Source organism: Rhizophagus irregularis, chromosome 5 (genome assembly GCF_026210795.1).
Source record: "Rhizophagus irregularis chromosome 5, complete sequence".
Classification (NCBI taxonomy): Eukaryota; Fungi; Glomeromycota; class Glomeromycetes; order Glomerales; family Glomeraceae; genus Rhizophagus; species Rhizophagus irregularis.
Genome location: NC_089433.1, coordinates 1,286,784 through 1,306,392, shown reverse-complemented (window position 1 = coordinate 1,306,392; position 19,609 = coordinate 1,286,784). Strand labels below are relative to the sequence as shown.

At 35.4% G+C, this 19,609-nt stretch overlaps 9 protein-coding genes across 9 annotated transcripts; 7 read left to right on the top strand and 2 right to left on the bottom strand.

Moving 5' to 3' along the window:
• Nucleotides 1-4,080: 4,080 nt before the first annotated feature.
• OCT59_024834 (uncharacterized protein) lies at nt 4,081-4,712 on the top strand (the record flags this gene model as incomplete). Its single annotated transcript, XM_025327105.2, has 2 exons — nt 4,081-4,486; nt 4,558-4,712. The coding sequence occupies 2 exons, from the start codon at nt 4,081-4,083 to the stop codon at nt 4,710-4,712; spliced, it is 561 nt and encodes a 186-aa protein (XP_025172895.2).
• Nucleotides 4,713-4,938: 226 nt separating this feature from the next.
• Nucleotides 4,939-5,406, bottom strand: OCT59_024833 (uncharacterized protein; the record flags this gene model as incomplete). The annotated part of the gene is made up of 1 exon (XM_025327106.1): nt 4,939-5,406. The coding sequence occupies one exon, from the start codon at nt 5,404-5,406 to the stop codon at nt 4,939-4,941; it is 468 nt and encodes a 155-aa protein (XP_025172896.1).
• Nucleotides 5,407-6,744: 1,338 nt separating this feature from the next.
• OCT59_024832 (uncharacterized protein) lies at nt 6,745-7,486 on the top strand (the record flags this gene model as incomplete). The annotated part of the gene is made up of 2 exons (XM_066134311.1): nt 6,745-6,818; nt 7,033-7,486. The coding sequence occupies 2 exons, from the start codon at nt 6,745-6,747 to the stop codon at nt 7,484-7,486; spliced, it is 528 nt and encodes a 175-aa protein (XP_065991700.1).
• A 1,356-nt stretch (nt 7,487-8,842) lies between these two features.
• OCT59_024831 (uncharacterized protein) lies at nt 8,843-9,340 on the bottom strand (the record flags this gene model as incomplete). The annotated part of the gene is made up of 2 exons (XM_066134304.1): nt 8,843-9,147; nt 9,268-9,340. 2 exons carry the CDS (start codon nt 9,338-9,340, stop codon nt 8,843-8,845), a joined length of 378 nt encoding a protein of 125 aa, XP_065991699.1.
• Nucleotides 9,341-12,628: 3,288 nt separating this feature from the next.
• Nucleotides 12,629-12,946, top strand: OCT59_024830 (uncharacterized protein; the record flags this gene model as incomplete). Its single annotated transcript, XM_025332365.2, has 1 exon — nt 12,629-12,946. One exon carries the CDS (start codon nt 12,629-12,631, stop codon nt 12,944-12,946), a length of 318 nt encoding a protein of 105 aa, XP_025172899.1.
• Nucleotides 12,947-13,502: 556 nt separating this feature from the next.
• OCT59_024829 (uncharacterized protein) lies at nt 13,503-14,081 on the top strand (the record flags this gene model as incomplete). The annotated part of the gene is made up of 1 exon (XM_025333404.2): nt 13,503-14,081. The coding sequence occupies one exon, from the start codon at nt 13,503-13,505 to the stop codon at nt 14,079-14,081; it is 579 nt and encodes a 192-aa protein (XP_025172900.2).
• A 284-nt stretch (nt 14,082-14,365) lies between these two features.
• On the top strand, nt 14,366-14,722 carry OCT59_024828 (uncharacterized protein; the record flags this gene model as incomplete). The annotated part of the gene is made up of 1 exon (XM_025327109.1): nt 14,366-14,722. The coding sequence occupies one exon, from the start codon at nt 14,366-14,368 to the stop codon at nt 14,720-14,722; it is 357 nt and encodes a 118-aa protein (XP_025172901.1).
• Nucleotides 14,723-15,359: 637 nt separating this feature from the next.
• OCT59_024827 (uncharacterized protein) lies at nt 15,360-15,560 on the top strand (the record flags this gene model as incomplete). Its single annotated transcript, XM_066134283.1, has 1 exon — nt 15,360-15,560. One exon carries the CDS (start codon nt 15,360-15,362, stop codon nt 15,558-15,560), a length of 201 nt encoding a protein of 66 aa, XP_065991698.1.
• Nucleotides 15,561-17,667: 2,107 nt separating this feature from the next.
• On the top strand, nt 17,668-18,803 carry OCT59_024826 (uncharacterized protein; the record flags this gene model as incomplete). The annotated part of the gene is made up of 2 exons (XM_066134279.1): nt 17,668-18,124; nt 18,220-18,803. 2 exons carry the CDS (start codon nt 17,668-17,670, stop codon nt 18,801-18,803), a joined length of 1,041 nt encoding a protein of 346 aa, XP_065991697.1.
• Between the last annotated feature and the right edge of the window lie 806 nt (nt 18,804-19,609).

The window sequence follows — 19,609 nt, the reverse complement described above, 5'->3', positions numbered from 1 at the left end:
ATTTGGCATTAGCAAGCTATCTATCGGTGCTAGAGACATGATCTTACCACCATTCGACTCGTCTCATCGAGACGAATCCAATGAGTCCTAAATCATATTTGTACGACCATTGGACGACGAATAAATTCATGTATCGGAATTTCTAATTTTTAACGCTCTAACATTTCAAAAAAATGCGAAACTTGATATTATTCGCCATCCAGTGGTCGTACACGAACGAATTTATATTCATTGGATTCGTCTCACTGAGACGCGTCGAATGGTGCTAAGATCATGTCTCTAGCACCGATAGATAGCTTGCTAATTCCAATTATTTATAAATAATTTAGCGTGGGTTAACGTGTGATCTATCGATGCTAAAGACATGATTTTACCACCATTCGATGCGTCTCGTCGAGACAAATCCAATGATATATGGCTCGACCTTGTATGATCACTAGATGGCCGGCTATTCGATTTTTCGCATTTTTATAAAAATCGGATTAAACCGAATCGAACCGCCAGTTTTTCGGTTCTAATACCCGAACCGAACCGAACCGAATTTTGAGCCAGTTTCGGATCGGTTCCCCGGTTTAGCCCGAACCGTTCGGAGCTTTATACCCACATATACCCGGATACATACTAGTATTAAGGTAGTCTTCTTCCAGGTATGATGATTTCGCGTCCCAAAGTTTGAAATATTTAAGCGCATTTATATTGTATTTCTGGCATGTTTTTAGCCATATTTGAGCCAAAGGAAATATACCACTTACCCAAATTCATACTAGTGATAGAGAAGCCAAGTGCTAATATTTCCGAAGAAGCTTTCATATTATATCCAGGTATATATCTAGGTAAGATAAGTCCGCGGAGGCTATACCCACATATACCTGAGTACATATCTAGAAAAGTGTAGCCTTCTGCCAATATTTTATATAATGATTACGCAGAAGGTTACACTAAGTGTTTACATATACCTGAGTATATATCTAGAAAAGTGTAGTCTTCTTCCAATTTTTATATAATAGATTACGAAGAAGACTACACTTTTTCAGATACCATCCGCTTGCCTTTTATTTTTGTTTTGCTTACTAGTTTGCTATACATCTCTTTTTGCAACCACCAAAAAAATAAATTAAACATTTCTAAATTTTATAGAGATAGTATAACTTTTCGAACTAACGTCAATCTAAATCGCGAACTATTTTTCAATTGCTGTCCTTTCACCGAACTGCCCGCTATGACGGCGCTGGCCCCAATAAATACTTGAGCGACTCAGATAGCTATAATGATGAATCTGATTGCGGATCAGATGATTATAATAACCATGAATCCAATTGCGAATCAGATAGTGAAGAAGTTTTCTGCGCTTCAACCAGCACTACCGTGGCTCCATCATTTCCGTTACCAAGACAAGAAAAGTTTAATAACAACTTCACTCCTAAGGACCTGCTAAATAGTATTCAGAAAATTCTTTCATCACCGCTTAGAGATATGTCAAATGATAAAGGCTTATTAGATTGCCTTCCAATCTATTCATTCCTCTTTTTGAATGAAAAGGGGTCTAGTTTATATAATGCTTATGATCGGGATGAAGTGAAAAATAAATTGGTTATCAAAATTGACCAAGACGCTAATTGGGCTCTGAAGTTTTCTGTTGCAGACGACATTTCCGAAGTATATGGTTTACCCAGGAATTCATGAATGTATTAATGGTCAAAAGCGCTGATTTAGACTGTGATTGATATCGATCTTACTGATGGGGGATATGGAATCAAATGGAGTTAAATCTGGTAGTGTATTCATCCGAATCTGTTGCTCATTCATAAGAGTTTTATATCAAATTCTTGATTGTAACTGGGAAGATATTCTAAAGGGATTAATAATCACCACATCGTCAGACCCTAGCAAGTGTAGTTACTATATTTTATATGCACTGGCTCTTCTTATTGATCATCAAAAACTCAAAGCATTTACCGAATTAGTATATACCTTAACTGGGGAAAAATTTGGCAAGTATATTGATCAGGGTTACCTGGTCAAAATTTTAACCTTCGCCTTATCGGTTCAGCAAAAAAAGGTCATGTAAAGCGTATTCTTTAATTCTCACTAGATAATGTATGGGTGGAATGAGTTCGACCACGTTAGGGTTCAACCACTTACTAGCTTAGGACTTGAAGTAAGTCCTCAAATGCTTAGCATAGAAAAAAATAATAATTCACTAAGAATATCTGTGGGTCGGAATATATTACAAAAATGTGCGAACTTAGTTTTACAAAAGCATTCTAACTATCTTAGGGATTGGAATATCGAGGAAAATGATTCGCAAAACTTCGTATATTTTAACCGAAAAGCTTTACTAGAATGTTCACTATGTAAACGTATACATGACAAGGATCAGTGGTGGTTCGGTCATGTATATACCAGCAGTGGAACATTCATTGTAAAATGCTTCTGGCAATGTAGTGATGAACCAGGGGAAGTTTTTGAATGCGACCCATCTATTGCAGAAAAAATTCAGCAAGAAAATAAAAATCCTCTACAATCCTCCTATAAGGTAAAGGCTCTGGGCTTCCCTAAAGCCTTTGTAAAAATACCATCTTGGGTCAAATATAGTGAGACCCTTACGGCTACAGAAACTTATAATGAAAGGTATGTAAGACCATTACCCAATGAAGACGATATTTATGTGGGATCGCCTTGGGAAATAGGAAAAACCTATATTCTTGAAAATTTGGCTATCCCTAATGATGTAAATTTGCTAGTATTATCCACGCGCCATTTTTACTCAAACGCTGTTACTACAAGGCTTAATCTTAAGTCATATTGCGATATCAATGGTAATATAAATCTACCTGATCATAAGAGGGTAGTATGTCAGATAGAAAGCTTACATCGTATTACCAATAATTGTAAATGTAATAAAAAATGCAAATGTCTTCCAATCCATTATGACCTGTGGCTTGATGAAATAGTGTCTATAATTGCTCAAGCACAAAGTTGTTTGGCATGACAATCGATAGAAAAATTATATAAATTAATACAAGATGCGAGGTGCATTATTGTAATGGACAATGACTTAACTGACCTCAACATTGAATGGATTAAGGCCCTTCGCAAGAATAGAGTATTTTCAATTATCCATAACACTTATCAACCACAGGAAGGTAAGACATTCCGCTTGGCTCCCAATAAAGAAACTGTATTAGCTGAACTCTGGAATTGGGCCAAACAAATGTCTTCACTACATTTTGAGAATCAGAAAAGCGTTTCGCTTATTTGCCATCTCAAAAAGGATGTGTAAGGGATTGTTCGTGCTTTTAAGACCGATTTTCCAGAACTACGGATTAAGGAATATGGTAAATCTGATCCGGTAGAAAAGGCTCACGATTTCAGTAACGTTGAAGAAGCATGAAAAGCCGTAGACCTAGTTGCACTCTAAAAATAGGATTATCTTGCATTAATCCTAATTTTAAGCGAGCATTTTGTCTCTTTAATAGCTATATAGAAACAAACGCCAGAACGAATCAGATGTTATTTTGCATGTGGTGCATTAAAGATTATATATGTCATATCGAGCAAAAATCGTCTAATGTTCCCATTACAGAAGAAGTGCTATTTCGATGGTTGTTGAATGCTAAACGTGAATGTCTCCCCCAAGAGCTTCAGAATAGAGGAATATTTCCGGATATCGACTCTATTATTCAGAATAAGGAAGTACCAACTATTCGTTTATGGGTCGCATATATGTTAGAAAAATTTTGATCTCATCGTTTATTTGGCTGGAGAATGGTTGATTTTCTCCGAAATGCGGGTATAGTAATTTCTATTATAGAACTTATTTTTAAACCTAAAGATAATACGATATCATTATTCCAGACAGTAAAGGTGAGTTCATCTATCATTAAAATGGAAGAAATTTCAGATATTTCAAATACCCGTATTCTTGATCATGAGATAGCTGAGGTTTTGGAAAATAAGCTGAAGAAGACTTTAGAGGAAATGTGATCTTTAGACTGGCATCATATTGTAGAATGTTATAAGATTCCGCCTGAATCATTGACCGAAGAATTCATATCGAAGTATGGGAATTATAATCATATGAAATGGTTCAGAGCTTATAGACAGTTACGAGACGCTGGCATTAACAATGAAACAGCTGTTGAGGCTATCATTCACAAAGATTATAGAGAAGATAAACTTATCATAGCTACTCGAGCTGAGAAGCATCGAATTTGCTTGGAATTACTAAGGATCTATACACCTGCTAAAGACATTGATGATAGGACACGATATAAATCTGATGATGTCAAAAAGTGCTTAAGTACTCCTGAATCAATATTGTATCTCCAGGGTTTAGTGCCTAAAATGACTCGAGTATTTGATAATACAGATGCATCGCGCAGTGCTAAAAAATTGGGATTAAAAACAATCCGAGCGAAACTTAGTTTATTAAATGCATCCCTTTACACAACTTATGGATTGAAATTTAAGGCTGTTGATAAGAGTCAAAAATATTATCATTTAGTTGGTTTATTCAATAGCAAGGACGCCCCAAGTTTCCTTCATACCAAACAGGGGAAGAAATTTATTGGAAAAATGGTAAAGATATTCGATATGGATATAGTAAGATCCCATCTGATGAATTATTATTAGGTAATCTTTCTAGTTCTAGCAAAGTTGATAATACGCAAATTTCAGAAGATATTCAGAATTTATTTGATATGTGCTAATGCCATGCCCGAATATATATCTAGAAAAGTGTAGTCTTCTTCCAATTTTTTATATAAGATTACGAAGAAGACTACACTTATTCAAGTAGGTATCATTAAAAAAATTCTCGCTCCGGTCAGATACATAGTCACATACTTTGAGACGTAGGCTTCTACCAAAATTATATATAATAATTGACTAATAATATTTTTTTACTTACTTTTTGGCAGATAATTCAAAGGGGATCTAGTGCTCCAATTTTCGAGCTAACCACATATCTCCAAAGAGGTTGAGACCCGTATCTTCATCATCCGACTCAGAAACTGAATCTTCATAGACTCTGGGTGACTTTGTAGCTGAGCCTTTAATTACAACCCTATCACCTAGTATTTTGACCTGGATCAAATCCGTTAAATCTCTTTCTAACGAATCTGCAAATAATTGTGAAGAAGCGGGAAACAAGTGTTCATGGATCGAAGCACTACTATCATCTGACTCAGAAATTAGAGCTTCAGGGATTCTGGGTTGAAGGGTCTCATCCGATAATTCAAAGGTCTTTGCGGGTTGAAGAGCCTCGGTCTTGGCTTTACATTTCTGCCTCATCCGGTAATTGTGCGAATGAAACTTTGCAGAATACTTGGAACAATATTTGGAACAATATCCCGTAGGAGAATTGGTAGGAAATCCACAACCAAGGCAGTGAAATTTTTTCATGTTTTTTTCATACAATTTCCAGTGCCTATAACACCCGGTGTCACCCCCGTCTGCCACCCGGCGGTAAACAAAGTTCCCTGCTTCTGTTATATGTATTCTCAGCGAAACATTAATATTCTTGCTTGGTTTAGTTTTATTACTACTTAACTTTCAAATTGCGATAGCTTTCGCCACGATATTTCATCCTTTCTCTTCTTTCAAATTTACGATAGTTCTCTTTACGAAAGTTTATATTTTATTCATTTCATAATTCTTGTTATGACATTAAATTCACCATGAATTTATCCAATTAAAATTAATTAGGCGAACATTACAATAAAGTTTAGGGCGAACCTATTACCTTTAAATAACATTACGCTTTACTAACAGTTAATTGAACAAAATTACTTTTTCATCATAAGAAAATAGTAACAAAAACAATCAAAACAATTAATTTTCATATAAAAGGTATTTTATTTATTCCTCATAAAATTCACAACTAACTAATTTTCGTAAAGTTTTACATCGTATCTGACGACTGTCGAATTCACTTTCCATTCCGCTCCTATTTAAACCAACTTTCTTATTCTTTCTTTTCTTACTTCTTATTTCTTTCTAATATTTTATATGTTATCTTTTATGCGCTATCTTATATGCTATTTTATATGTTATCTTTTCTAATATGTTATACTATTTTAATATGCTATCTTTTCTTTAAAATAATCTTTCGCATATTATGTCGTAAAGATATAATCCATCTTTTGTGGCTGTGCTATCTTTTCTTTAAAATAAAATAATCTTTCAAATATTATATCGTAAAGATCCATCTTTTGTGGCTGTGCTATCTTTTCTTTAAAATAAAATAATCTTTCAAATATTATATCGTAAAGATCCATCTTTTGTGGCTGTGCTATCTTTTCTTTAAAATAAAATAATCTTTCAAATATTATATCGTAAAGATCCATCTTTTGTGGCTGTGCTATCCTTTTTACTGCGTCTTGTCAGCTATTCTTCTACTGCGGCTGCAGTTCATCAATATTTTACATGTTCCTATTTTTTTTGTTCCTTTAATTCACTATCCTTCCTTTTTATATGATTTATCATTTGTGGCTTATGATTACTCCTCCTAATTGTTCTTATTGTTGAACTTGATAAACTGGTTGCTAAGCCACATCGATCAACTCCCTACTTGATCTATTGGTTCTCCGTTAATTATTTAATAAACATTACATCATGTAGATCATTCCTTCTCCTAAAAGTTTATCCTTTCCGATTAATTTTATCCAATCATGTGACTTTCTATTGTTTGATCTTTTATTCCATATTATTCCTCCATATTATGCGATTACTTCAGTATCTATGGCTACACCGGAAGGATCACAGCATCTATTTCTACAAATAGTGCCATCTCTCTTGATATGTGCGCAAATAAAGTGAGCTATAGAAGTATTTCAGGATATAAACCCTCTTTTCACTTTTAATTTCATAATAAAATATGTATTTAAATTAATCGGTATTACAATGAGATAAAGTATCTTTTCATACTAACGCTATAGACATACATAGAACAGTACTTAATTTACTAATTGGCCGATAGATCGATCTAAATGGAAAGCTATTCCAAAAGTTAATTCATGAAGGGTTCAGATACGCTGATAGACTTTTGGATTATTTAGAGGATATTGGGACTATATATGTTAGTGAATTTGAATTAAACTCCTTAGCCGACTTCTACTATCTGGCTATAATTCCATATTTATCTATTCTAGCTAGATCGAATATTTGTAAAAAGTTTCCTATTAGTGTAGAATCTGCTGTCATAGAAGGAATGGGATTATTTACCCTTGAAAAAAATAAACGATCCTCACTTCAAAATCTAATACAAACGAATTATTCTAGTGATAACTTGTCTGTATTAATAAGAATAACTTGGGAACATAGAAAGACAAAAGTTTGGAGGAATGACATACTCATGAAATTCCTCCATCACCCAAATTTAGTCCCTTCAAAGTACAGGCCAAATTCTTTATATGATGCATTCACTAAGACGAATGCTTTAGGACCAGAACAAATATTAGCTCTAGCGCAAGCATTTTACTAAAATGTGAATTGATACAGATAATTTGTTCATAGCCTTAGAATGGGGTAAAGTTCTGAACGGGTCGGTTCAGTTCAGTTTTTTTGCGGTTCGGGTAGAACCGAAAACCGAAATGGAACCGAACCGGAACCGTCCGGTTCGGTTCAATTCTATCTGAAATTAAGAAAAATGCGAAAAAATGAATACACGACCATCCAGTGATCGTACAAGGACGGGCCATAGCTCGTTGGAATCCTCTCATCGAGACGCGTCGAATGGTGGTAAAATCAAGTCTCTAGCATCGATAGATCACGAGATAGAACATGGTGAGTGTTTCTTAAAAAATTTGTATCAGAAAACGATCCATTGATGCTAGAGACATGAATTTACCACCATTCGACGCATCTCAACGAGACGAATCTAATGAGCTATAATTCGTCTTTTTGCAATCACTGGATGGTCGTGTATTCATTTTTTCGCATTTTTTTTAAATTTTCGAACGTCAAAAATTAAAATTCCGATACAAGCGATTAAACGCCATCTATTGATCACACAAAGACGAATTTTAGCTCATTGGATTCGTCTCACTGAGACGAGTCGAATGGTGGTAAAATCAGATCTCTAACATCGATAGATCGTGAGATAGCCCATGGTGAGTGTTTCTTAAACAATTCGCATTAGAAAACGATCTATCGATACTAGAAACATGATCTTACCACCATTCGACGCGTCTCATCGAGAAGAATCCATTGATATATGGCTCGACTTTGTACGATTACTAGATGGCCGGCTATTCGATTTTTCGCATTTTTATAAAAAATCGGATTAAACTGAACTGAACCGCCGGTTTTTCAGTTCTAATACCCAAACCGAACTGAACCGAATTTTGAGCCGATTTCGGATCGGTTCCCCGGTTTAGCCCAAACTGTTTGGAGCTTTACTATCTACCCACAATTTTCAAATCAATGTAAAACATATCTTGGCCAGAGTGGGTGAGCTCATAGAGATCCTGCAATAAATTATAATATTCTTTTCCCTTTTCCTAAGTCCTAACCCTCCGATGGTTTTTTACCGACCATAGAGTAGATAAATGGCAGAATATTTTTTGAATTGAACTTTTTCAGATATAGAATAACCTAACAGTTACACATAATCTAGTAGTTACTCCATAACCTATATCCACCCAGCTATGTCTGCGATTGTATCAAAGTACGTTGCAGGGCACAAACTCAATAAAGATATGATTAATGAAGAACTTAGCCAGCACATCCTAGCATTACTCGAGCTTTTGACAGATAAACTGAAAAGAAATAAGGGTCGCCAGCACTTTTAGGAAGAGTATGGCTTTAGTAAAGAGCAGGCGTTTGTATTAGTCACCAATCAGAGAATTTGCTGAAGTAGAAGTTGAGTAATCCCCAAAGAAGGAGGAGATGAAGCAGGAGAAGTTAATATATGCCAAATATCCAATATCATCCCAGACAGAAAAACCATCAAAAGTATAGCCCAGCGTATTGTTTGAGATAATTTTGGTGAAAAAGAAGTAAAGGCGATAGCCAAGGCTTTAACTACTCCTAACCCTGTTGCCACCACATCCCATCTTAGTAGACTCTGATGATAGTTGCGGAAACTCAATGCCCTAAAAAAGATAATCTCTACTACATTAGACGAAAAAACAACCTGTGCATCTAATAAGATTCAAAAAGAGCGTAGGGATCAATGTGAAAATGAAGGAATTGATTTTCCAGATCACTTCTCGTTAGAATCGGTTAAGAAGAGACTCAATTTCTATGATGTGTCTAACATACCTGATGTGCAAGCCCTAGCCGATGTAATGATAATGCTCTGCGCCCGTCCCGTTGAAATTAAAGACTTGCGCATATCTAGTGGAGGTGTAACTGGATACACAAAAAACTGAGACTAACAGGATAATTCTTGGATATTTAGATTGTTAGAAAGGGATGAAGAGCGGGCTAAACTTCTCCTTACTTGGATTCAGGATGCAATTTCTTCTGAACAGTTGAGAGATCCAGGAGTGCCAGGAGTTAAATGGTTTAATACATTTCTGAAAAAAAATAGATTTCTTCCTGAAACCAGTAAACCACTTCTTCCTAGCTATTTGTGCAAATTAGGGGCAGTATTTGCAGTCGTATTGAATGGTGCGAAGAATTTATCAGATGCTATGACCATCGCCAGTCAAGCTTTTCGACATTCGCCACATAACCATACCTCCCCAGCGCAAAACTATACTATAATCAATTTTTGAAAAAGAGGACATCCTTATGATCAGGCAACGGCATTCAAGCTCTTCAATGAAAACTAATCACATAGATGAGTTAGACGATATTTATTAAATTTTATTTTTATTTAGCCTAAGATCTATCACTAGTCGAAATAAGGCAAATCGGAAATAAGGCAAATCGTCCTTATTTTGGCTAAATTTCGGCTAATAATTGACGATCGTCTGTATATCAGGTGACATTCGGCATAGCCGATTTCCGATTTCACTAGTCAAAAAAGGCCAGCCTATATTCAATTAAAAATTCGACCATGATCTACGATTAGACATTGGTTGAATAGTTTAATTAAACGTCACGCATTACGCGTATCAAAGTTTAAAAAAGGATCTTTTTTAAACTTTCCCCTTTCATCCCTTCCTTTCACTTCACTTCGTCCCTACTTTCCCCTGTCCTTTCGTCCTTCCCCTTCCTTCCCCTATTGTCCTTTCCTTTTCCTTTCGTCCTTCCCTTGCTTCCCTTTCGCTCTCCCCCTTTTCTCACACCTTTCTTCCGCCTCTTTTTCTTGGAAGTAATGTAAGTTTCATTTTGAAACTTACATATTTTTTTTTTAATTTTTTTTTTTTTAATTTAAGAAACGAATTTCTTTTCATTGTTTTTTTTTTGTAGGACGCCAGCTTTAACACGAAACTGAACTTTAAGGTGAAAAATGGGAAAGTGAAGTTTTGTTAATTTAAGAAACGAACTAACGTTTCTTTTCATTATTTTTTTTGTAGGACGCATAGGAGGACGCCGGCTTCAACATGAAACCAGACTTTAAGGTAAAAAATGGGAAAAGGGGAAAGGGGAAGGGAATTTAGAACCAAGATTCTTAAGAATCTTGGTTTTTATTTTTTTTAATATTTCGGAACGGTTACTAACTGTTCCTTTCTTTTTTATAGGTTTTGGGCGGGCTTCCTGGTTCCGAAGAATGGAAAAGAACCAAGATTCGTAAGTAAACGAATCTTGGTTTAATTTTTTTTGTTTTTTTTTGTAATATTAACGAACGGTTACTAATAACCATTTTTTTCTTTATTATTTTAGGATCGGGTTGGCTTCTGAGTTCCGAAGAACAGAAAGAACTAACTAAAGTTTTGTAAGTATGAGTACGAAACTTGGTTTATTTTTTATTTTATTTTTTTTCCTATTATATGAACGGTTACTAACTGTTCCTTTCTTTTTCTTATAGGTTCAGCCGTTTGAGTGAGTTTCCGAAAAACGGAAAAAAACTAAGATTCTGTACTATGAATCTTAGTTTTTTTTTTCTTTTTTTAATATTTGGAACGGTTATTACTAACCGTTCTTTTTCTTTTATTTTTTATAGGTTCGGTGTCTCAGGAGGGGCTTTCGAGTTCCGAAGAACGAAAAAAAAACCAAGATTCGTAAATATATACGAATCATGGTTTTAATTTTGTTTTTTTTTTAATTTTATTAATAAACGGTTACTAATAACCGTTCTTTCTTTTTTTAGGTTCGCGAATTCCGAAGAACGGAAAAGAACCAAGATTCATAAGTATATACGAATCTTGGTTTTAATTTTTTTGTTTTGTTTAATTTTATTAATGAACGGTTACTAATAACCGTTCTTTTTTTTTTTTAGGTTCGCGAGTTCCAAAGAATGGAAAAGAACCAAGATTCGTAAGTATATACGAATCTTGGTTTTAATTTTTTGTTTTGTTTAATTTTATTAATGAACGGTTACTAATAACTGTTCTTTTCTTTTTTTAGGTTCGGGTGGGTTTCCGATCTTTGGAAAAAGTGGAACTAAGATTCGTAAGTAAGTATGAATCTTGGTTTAATTTTTTATTATTATTATTATTACGAACGGTTATTAATAACCGTTCTTTTCTTTTTTTAGGATCAGGTGGATTTCTGAATTCCGAAGAATAGAAAATCAAGATTCGTAAGTAACTACTAATTACGAATCTTGATTTTTTTTTCTTTTTTTTTTAATATTATTAATGAACGGTTACTAATAACCGTTCTTTTCTTTTTTTAGGATCGGGTGGATTTTCAAATTCCAAAATACGGAAAAGAACCAAGATTCGTAAGTATATACAAATCTTGGTTTTGTTTTTGTTGTTTTTTTATTATTTGGAACGGTTTACTAACCGTTCCTTTCTTTTATTTTTTAGGTTTTGGGTTGACTTCCGAAGATCGGAAGAAAAGGAACCAAGATTCGTAAGTAAGTACGAATCTTGGTTTATTTTTTATTTTTATTTTTTATTATTTTGGAACGGGTACTAACCGTTCCTTTCTTTTATTTTATAGGTTCGGGTAGGCTTCCAAGTTCCGGAGAATGGAAAAAGATCAATATTTGTAGGTATATACGAATCTTGGTTAAATTTTTTTTATTAATATTAATGAACGGTTACTAATAACCGTTCTTTTCTTTTTTTTATAGGTTTGGGTGGATTTCCGACTAATAAATGAACCAAAACTAAGATTCGTAAATATGAATCATGGTTTATTTTATTATTATTATTTTATTATAATTTTGAATTGGCAATATTTATTTGTAATTTAGATAGATGCTAATAATAATAATATAATTATAAAGTTTTTAAGCATTTAAAATTAATAAATACATTTAATAAATTTGATAATAAAAATTGAAATAAATTCAGAAAAAAATAGTCCGATTTTTGTCCGATTTAAGTTCTAAAGTATATCTGATTGACTGTCCGAATTTAGTATGATTTAGTTCTGATTTATGTCTGATTTAAGTTCTGAAGTACATCTGATTGGCAGTCAATCAGATAACAATCGGAATATATTTTTTTTGTAAAAATCGGACATATTTCAGCCGTAATTCGACCTAAAATCGGATATCCGATTTTTAGCCGATTTGCCTTATTTCGACTAGTGCTAGCATATATAAAATATCATGAAAATGGTAACTGATCAAAAGCATTCATCCGATAGTATAGCTAGCAAGCAGGAAGTTATCAGATACACGAAGAAATTAGCCCAGTCATTAGGACTAAATAAGCAAAATGCAGAAGTATATAATGCACTTTCCGGTGAAAATAGGGCACTAAAGAAACAATTGGAAGATTATCATTCTCAACATAACACTTTAGAAAAGAGGGTAAAAAGATTAGAGAGAGATGTAAAGTCCTTAGAAACTGAATTAGAAGACCTGAACGAATGTGTAGATAAGGGAAACTGTGCTCGACATAATACAAGAAATAATTCCTTCAATAATTGATAAAAAAGGGTCGAGAGATGTTCTGTATAAGGGTTCCTCCTATTTGTCTGAGTCTTCCAAAGAATCTGATTCGGTTAAGACAATTGTGATAAGAGAAAATGAGGCGATCCCTCATAAGCAATGAAGAAAGGTACGACCAAAAAAGGTTAAACAGTTGGTGGTTTAAAATGGGCTGAGATGAAATCAAAATATATTTAATGCAGAAAATTTTGAGTCTGGAATACTAATCATCACCTCGAGGTATTGCTTTTAACCTGAAATAATTTGCTAGATAATTGAATCAGATATACTAAAAGATATGGTTAAAAAATTAAGGAATAACCAGTGCAAGACAATGGGTAAGTTCACTACTAACTCCACGCAGTATTTGCCATTATGCAATCCGGTCAAATATGAACACGCATATGATAGGACCACTGGCTTAATCACTGTCAAGAACATAAGACAGGATAGAATTGTAGGCGTGTTCGATTACTTTAAGCTGAGTGAATATTTGGGAGTCTGATCCAACCCAGAAAATTTATTTTTTCGATTAAAGATACAGCATATATTATTTATGGCACATACAAGTATTTTTAATATACAGGAGTTACTAGAACGAATTTTATATTTCTTATTGATAGATAAATCTCTCTATTCCGCTCTATATGTTTCCCGATTGTGGTACAGATGCGGTGCCCCTATTCTATGGAGACGCATTGAGCTAAAGGGGAACGATCCCAAAGCAAAGAAATTCATAGAATTAGTATGTGGGAAGCAAAAGCCAATTTATAGCTCAAAACTAACCCATCTTGAAATTTCATACTATAATCCACTTTCAAGTAAGAAAATTGAAGGCATTGTAAGAATATGCCCAAACATAATTCATTTGAATTTCGAAAATTGTGTGGGTTTTAGTAATAGAGTATTAAATCAGCTTAAAGCATACCCCAATCTGAGATATCTTAATTTATGTAGTAGTGGTATTATGGGTGATAAAGCTTTATGTGGAATGGTGGGATCATGTCGTAAAATAGAATATCTAAATATTTCTTTCTGCCAAGGCATTACTGATAGATCTTTAATCAAAATTGCGGACAGTGGCCAAGCTTTACAAGAGTTTCATTTTGCTTGTGCGTTTCTGAAAGATTTATAAGTCACATCTTAAACTCATGCCCAAATTTACGAAGATTCAGTATTCCGGGTAGCTGTCGAAGAAAAAATAGATGTGATATATTAGTAGAAAAACTTCTTACTGTAGAGAAACACCTTTTAAAATGTAGAGAAACATCTTAGTGTAGAGTATCTTGATTTTGGTAGGTGTGTTTACGTCGCCGAGACTTCAATTTGCAATGCCATTCATTCCTGTCCAAATCTCCAACATCTCAACCTTAGTTTTTGTGGAATTACTGATGTAACTATCAAAGAAATTTCTCGTTCATGTCTTTATTTAAATATCTCAATCTGGAGGGGTGTGCTAATATTACTAAAGAAGCCATAGATCAGCTCGTTTTACTTAATCCAAATATCCATGTTGAGGATTTCATGAATTCTATGGATATGCGAGCTGAATTAGATCAAGAGATAGGATGGATATATAACATTCGGCATAGTGTTGGTAATAATCTGAATTCAGTTCTACCTCAGTTATACCAGCATCTTAGTTTCATGACGGTTGACTCTGGTGACGATCACCACATTATAGCTATGAACAGACATTCACCGACTCGAGGTAATATTTCCACCTTAATGTCGAGAGCTGGTGATAGAATACTAGCCAATCAATCAGAATGGTAACGTACTTTACCAATCTAGCTAGTCCGGAGCGGACCGTGAGGCGATTCTCATGATCATCAGCTCGGAAGATTTTTGCTGGGCCACAGATTGTGCGACAAAAATAGGCCGATCATCAGTCAGGTCTTGTGCGACATAATAATTTTTGCATATATATTCGAAAAACATTAACCTTTATTCTTTATTTTTTTTCCCAAACGAATGTGAGAAAATGTGAAAGGGGGTCTAGTTGCAACACAGGACCAGCTCTAAAAGTAAATATTGACGACAAAAGCATATGTTATGAAAGGCTGAGGGAGTCACAATTTCGAGATCGTCAGGCGTAAGACCAACTATGTGTCTCTCCGGTAGATCTCCATGTGAAAAGGTACGAAAGTTTTATTTGCATGTGCTTTCATGAAGCTCTTGGCATCAGACGACAATACTAATTACGCCATATACCTCCTTATCTTTTTTCCCAGCAAGATATAAAGCATGTAGGAAGTTTAGCCAACTTTCCGCAAAAAAAAATAAGGTATGTATATACCATAAATTATGTATGGGAACGAAAATTTCTCACTATAAGGCTTATTACCGATAGATAACAAGAAGCAAGATGTCTTCTATCCCCACTAAAGCTGACATATTAAAAGAATATGGAATGGAAAGTCTTATCAAATTTTTGCGGGAAGATTCCAAATTAAAACACATAGAAGTTGGTGACCTTTTTACGAAGCTTGAGGAGAAAAAAATTACCGGTGATTCATTTCTCAAGCTAAGCGGATGGGATTTTAAGGAATACGGAATGTCATTGAGACAAGCATTGGAACTTGAGGACTATATTAAGGAGCTGTGTGAGTAATTTAGCCAAAAGGCGTTTTGCATAACATTATAGCTGAATCGGTCCTAAAGGGACCATCTAATGAGCGTTGTTCTGACTACCATTACCTTTGGTAACAGATTCTCGAAAAAGAACAGATTTAACGGAACATCTCACAACCAAAAAATAGTATTTTTTATTCAGATCATGTAGCGCCTCAACGGCCGATTTTTATGTATTATAGGGCGGGTTCCGGCAACGATTTATTTCATAAATAAAGTATTATTTTAACGAACGTATATGAGAACGGGTCACGTGTAATGATGCAATGTCTGTGCGACATAAAAGCCTATATTAACGCTTGCGTTCCCACCAGAAATAAAACTCTATTTTTCCTCCGAACGTAACACTATTTTTTACCCGAGCCTAATATCACTATAAAAACGTCTTCTGAAACCAGTACACCTTATACTCCAGCTTCCACCTCTACCACTACTACTGGAAATGAAGCGGTCACGCTAGCGGACGAAATTAAGAAATATAAGACGGCTGAGCTTATAGATTTTTTGCGTAAGGAGGAGGACTTGGGTCTTGACGACGATGACTTGGAAATAATTCGCAAACAAAGGGTAAACGGCCGTACCTTTTTCAAGATAGCCAAGGATGAGCTTCGAAGTGCTGGCTTAGGTTTGGGACCTGCAACGGCTCTCATGGACTTTGCCAAGGAATGTAAGGATAAGAAGTTGAGGGCCTTTTCAACATACCGCAGTTTGAAGGAGGTGTTGAAGAAATATGGTATCGATGGTAACGGTACGGACACTATCCCACTTTTTTCACTACAAACCCACGAAATTCAAGACTCCAACGAGCACTTCAAGCAATGTATGGCAGAAATATTAGTCAGGCTAAAAAACTACGGGACTTTGGTTGTGGGTAGTTTGGAAGCCATGCGCAATGAGTACGTCGTGGCCATCCTCCATTCCGCAATAAATATAACCAGGGATGCCACCGGAAAAGAACTCAGCATGAGGCCTGAATACGAAGTAATAGGTGATGAAAGTACGGGACGGGTTGATTACGCAATCAAGGTGAGAGAAGTATGACCGCACTTTTATACCGTCCCGTGGACCATACTAACGCCATACTAATTCTTCCTCCGGTTAGGATGCCGAGAACCTTATTTGCATCACGGAGGATAAACCACAGCGTAATGTAATCGAAGGCTTCGCTCAGAATATCGTGCAGTTGGAGAATTCGTAGATTATCTCTATGGTATTGTGACAACCGCTCGAGACTGGCACTTCCTGCTCTATACACCTGGAAAAATTTCGCAAGGGAGCAAGCTACCGCTAAGCATCGAATTTTCCGAAGATGCTTTGGATAAGAAGTCCCCGGAATATCAAACGCTGTGTAATGGTGTGAAAAAGATTTTAAGTGTGGTGGTAGGGATAATAAAGGATAGGGCGTGTGTGGAGGATGAACCGGATAGAAAGAGGGTCAGGACAGAGGGTTATCGAATGAAAAAATAATTTTGTATATTAGCCTAGACGTCATGTATCACGGGCTACGTCCCGATCCTATGTATTTATTTTTTGCATGTATTAATAAAAAATTATCTTGGCAAAACCGTATCCCTAGGATATGATCAGCCGAAATAACCTACATTTTTTTTCTGATTTTGAATACTAACATACAGAACATAAAAATATTATAGGACATGCAATCCGAAATAGATTTATTAAAGCAACGCATTACTGAGCTTGAGGCTAGGAATGTCGAACTTGAGACTGAAAATGCTGAGATTCTTGAACTTAGAAAGAAACTTGCCGAGATTCCTGAACTTAGAAAGAAGCTTGCTGAGGTTGAAGCCAGGAATGTCGAGATTGAGGCCAGAAATGCGGAGCTTATGAAGCAGATGATAGAAGAGAATAACCGACGTGATGCTAGAATTGAGAAATTGGAAGAAAAACAGTTGCAAAATGATAATACTCCTAATAACATCTTATCTAACTTCAATTCGGGTGCGGTCCATCATGAAAAACCGTTAGAGGAGAAAGAGATGGATAATTTCTTGCTTGAGGCTCATAAGAAAATCGTTAGTAGTGAAATAAAGCAACGCAATAAGGAAAAGAAGCTTCATACTGAAAGCATGGCATCTTCGGGACAAGAGGTTGCGAAGCAATCAGGCCAAAATAGTCATAAGAAAAAGGGCACTGAGAAAATTGTTCAGGTGATAACTGATGGTATGATGGCAGAGCCATCCATTCAGGATAATATAAAGCATCAAGAGTCGAATTCCTCCAATTCAAAAGCATTGCATATGACTGAAATTTCAGCGACGGCCCGTCGCCCAAAATGCTCTTCATCTCTGCTCGATTTAGCGAAGCTATTTGATAAAGCATCAGATGCCGAATATCGCACTAAAAAAGCCAACGAGGAAGAAATCTTATGCTGGGTTAACTTTGGGAAAGAATTCATGGTTCACTTTAGTGAACTCGTGGAAAATAGCAATGGCAAAATCGGAGAGAAAAAAGCAAAAGGTATAATTTATGATGGTTTGCTAAAGCAAACTGCCACTATTCGTGAGAAGAGATCAAAAGAAATGGGTATAGTGTTATACAGCTTCCAAAAATCTCCCGTAGTTCTCTAACTAGAAGGACTCAAAGGTCTATGAAGCTTGTTAGAATAATCGAGAAAATAGGTATAGATAAAATTAAGTATCTTAGTGAATATAGTCCCAATTCCATTTCAGAGTTGACTAACGATCAAATTCAAGAGATCATAGAGAGGGTCCCAAAGGGACCACGGGATAATTCTGCAGAGCAGGACGATTTTCCAACTCCTGAAATTTCAGCCGGAAATCTTGAGACTAGCGAAAAAATCTTGCCTGAAGAAAATTCATCATTATCAGCCGATTTGGAGGATTATGTAAAAACGCTCACGGGGGATTTTGACGATGAGACTGCTTATTGGGGTACACCATATGAGAACGAAGCTAGGGTAGAGAAAGAAGAGGTGAACGAGTCCCCCAGGGTCCAGTCAAACGATGATGTGTATTTTAATGAGGAAGTCGATCATGATTCCACACCCCATCCAGTGAAAGAAACGAGTGACAACGATTCTGAAGAAGAGATGCCAGACGAATCGGATGATGATGAATACGATAGATACGGTGGATATAATGAATATGGTGAATGTGATAGAGGTTATTATTATCGTGACGGAAGATATGAAAGAAAAACCTCCCCAATGATGAGTCCTATTATCTCTCCGGTAACCGCCTAGGAGAATTTCGCATATTTGGTACTCGATTGTCCTATAAATTTATTACTACGTTTCTTTTTTCCGAATCACGTGGGTGCTTAGATATCGTACTTCTGAATATATCATGCGCAGTAAGTACGTCATCTCTACTTCTCCGCAGTATATGTTATGCGCAGTAAGACGTCATTGAATTATTAGCCAGTAGATCCTGCTTCTATTGGTTGGAAGTGTGAAGAGTCTTCACGATTATCATATGACACAGCATGTATTGGCAAACTTTAGAAAAAAAACTAGAATAGATGAATATCGTTCGAAAAAATAATCGTGTATAATAAATAGTCTAAAGTCATAGAATGGCATCATATATTCAGGGCTAGTCCCGCATCATGTAATTTTTTTAGCTTAATGTATTGCAAATAAAAGAAATAAAAGACATTTAGGCCACTAAGTAACCCGAGCAATGTAGTCAAATATTTTTCTCGTGGCGATTCAATGTACATACAGTACTAATTTTTTATTACTCGCATGTCCTAAATTATTGGGCAATAAGATTGCAAGCGAAGATCCAGGGACTTTTATTCTCAAACTTTCTCGCATATTCTCAAAATTATTACGTATATTATTATTAAAAGGGCCCCTTGATGATCTTTACATACGGACAGCGTAAGGAGAGGCGGTTGATCAGATTTTCGTAATGCGATCATATTAACGTAATTTCCCCAAAAGCGTATTCCAAAATCGATCCTGGAAATTATATAAAAAGGTGAAGTCTCAGTTTGTGAACTCTTTTATCCGCCTTATGCAAGTAAAACAAAAAATAACAAACG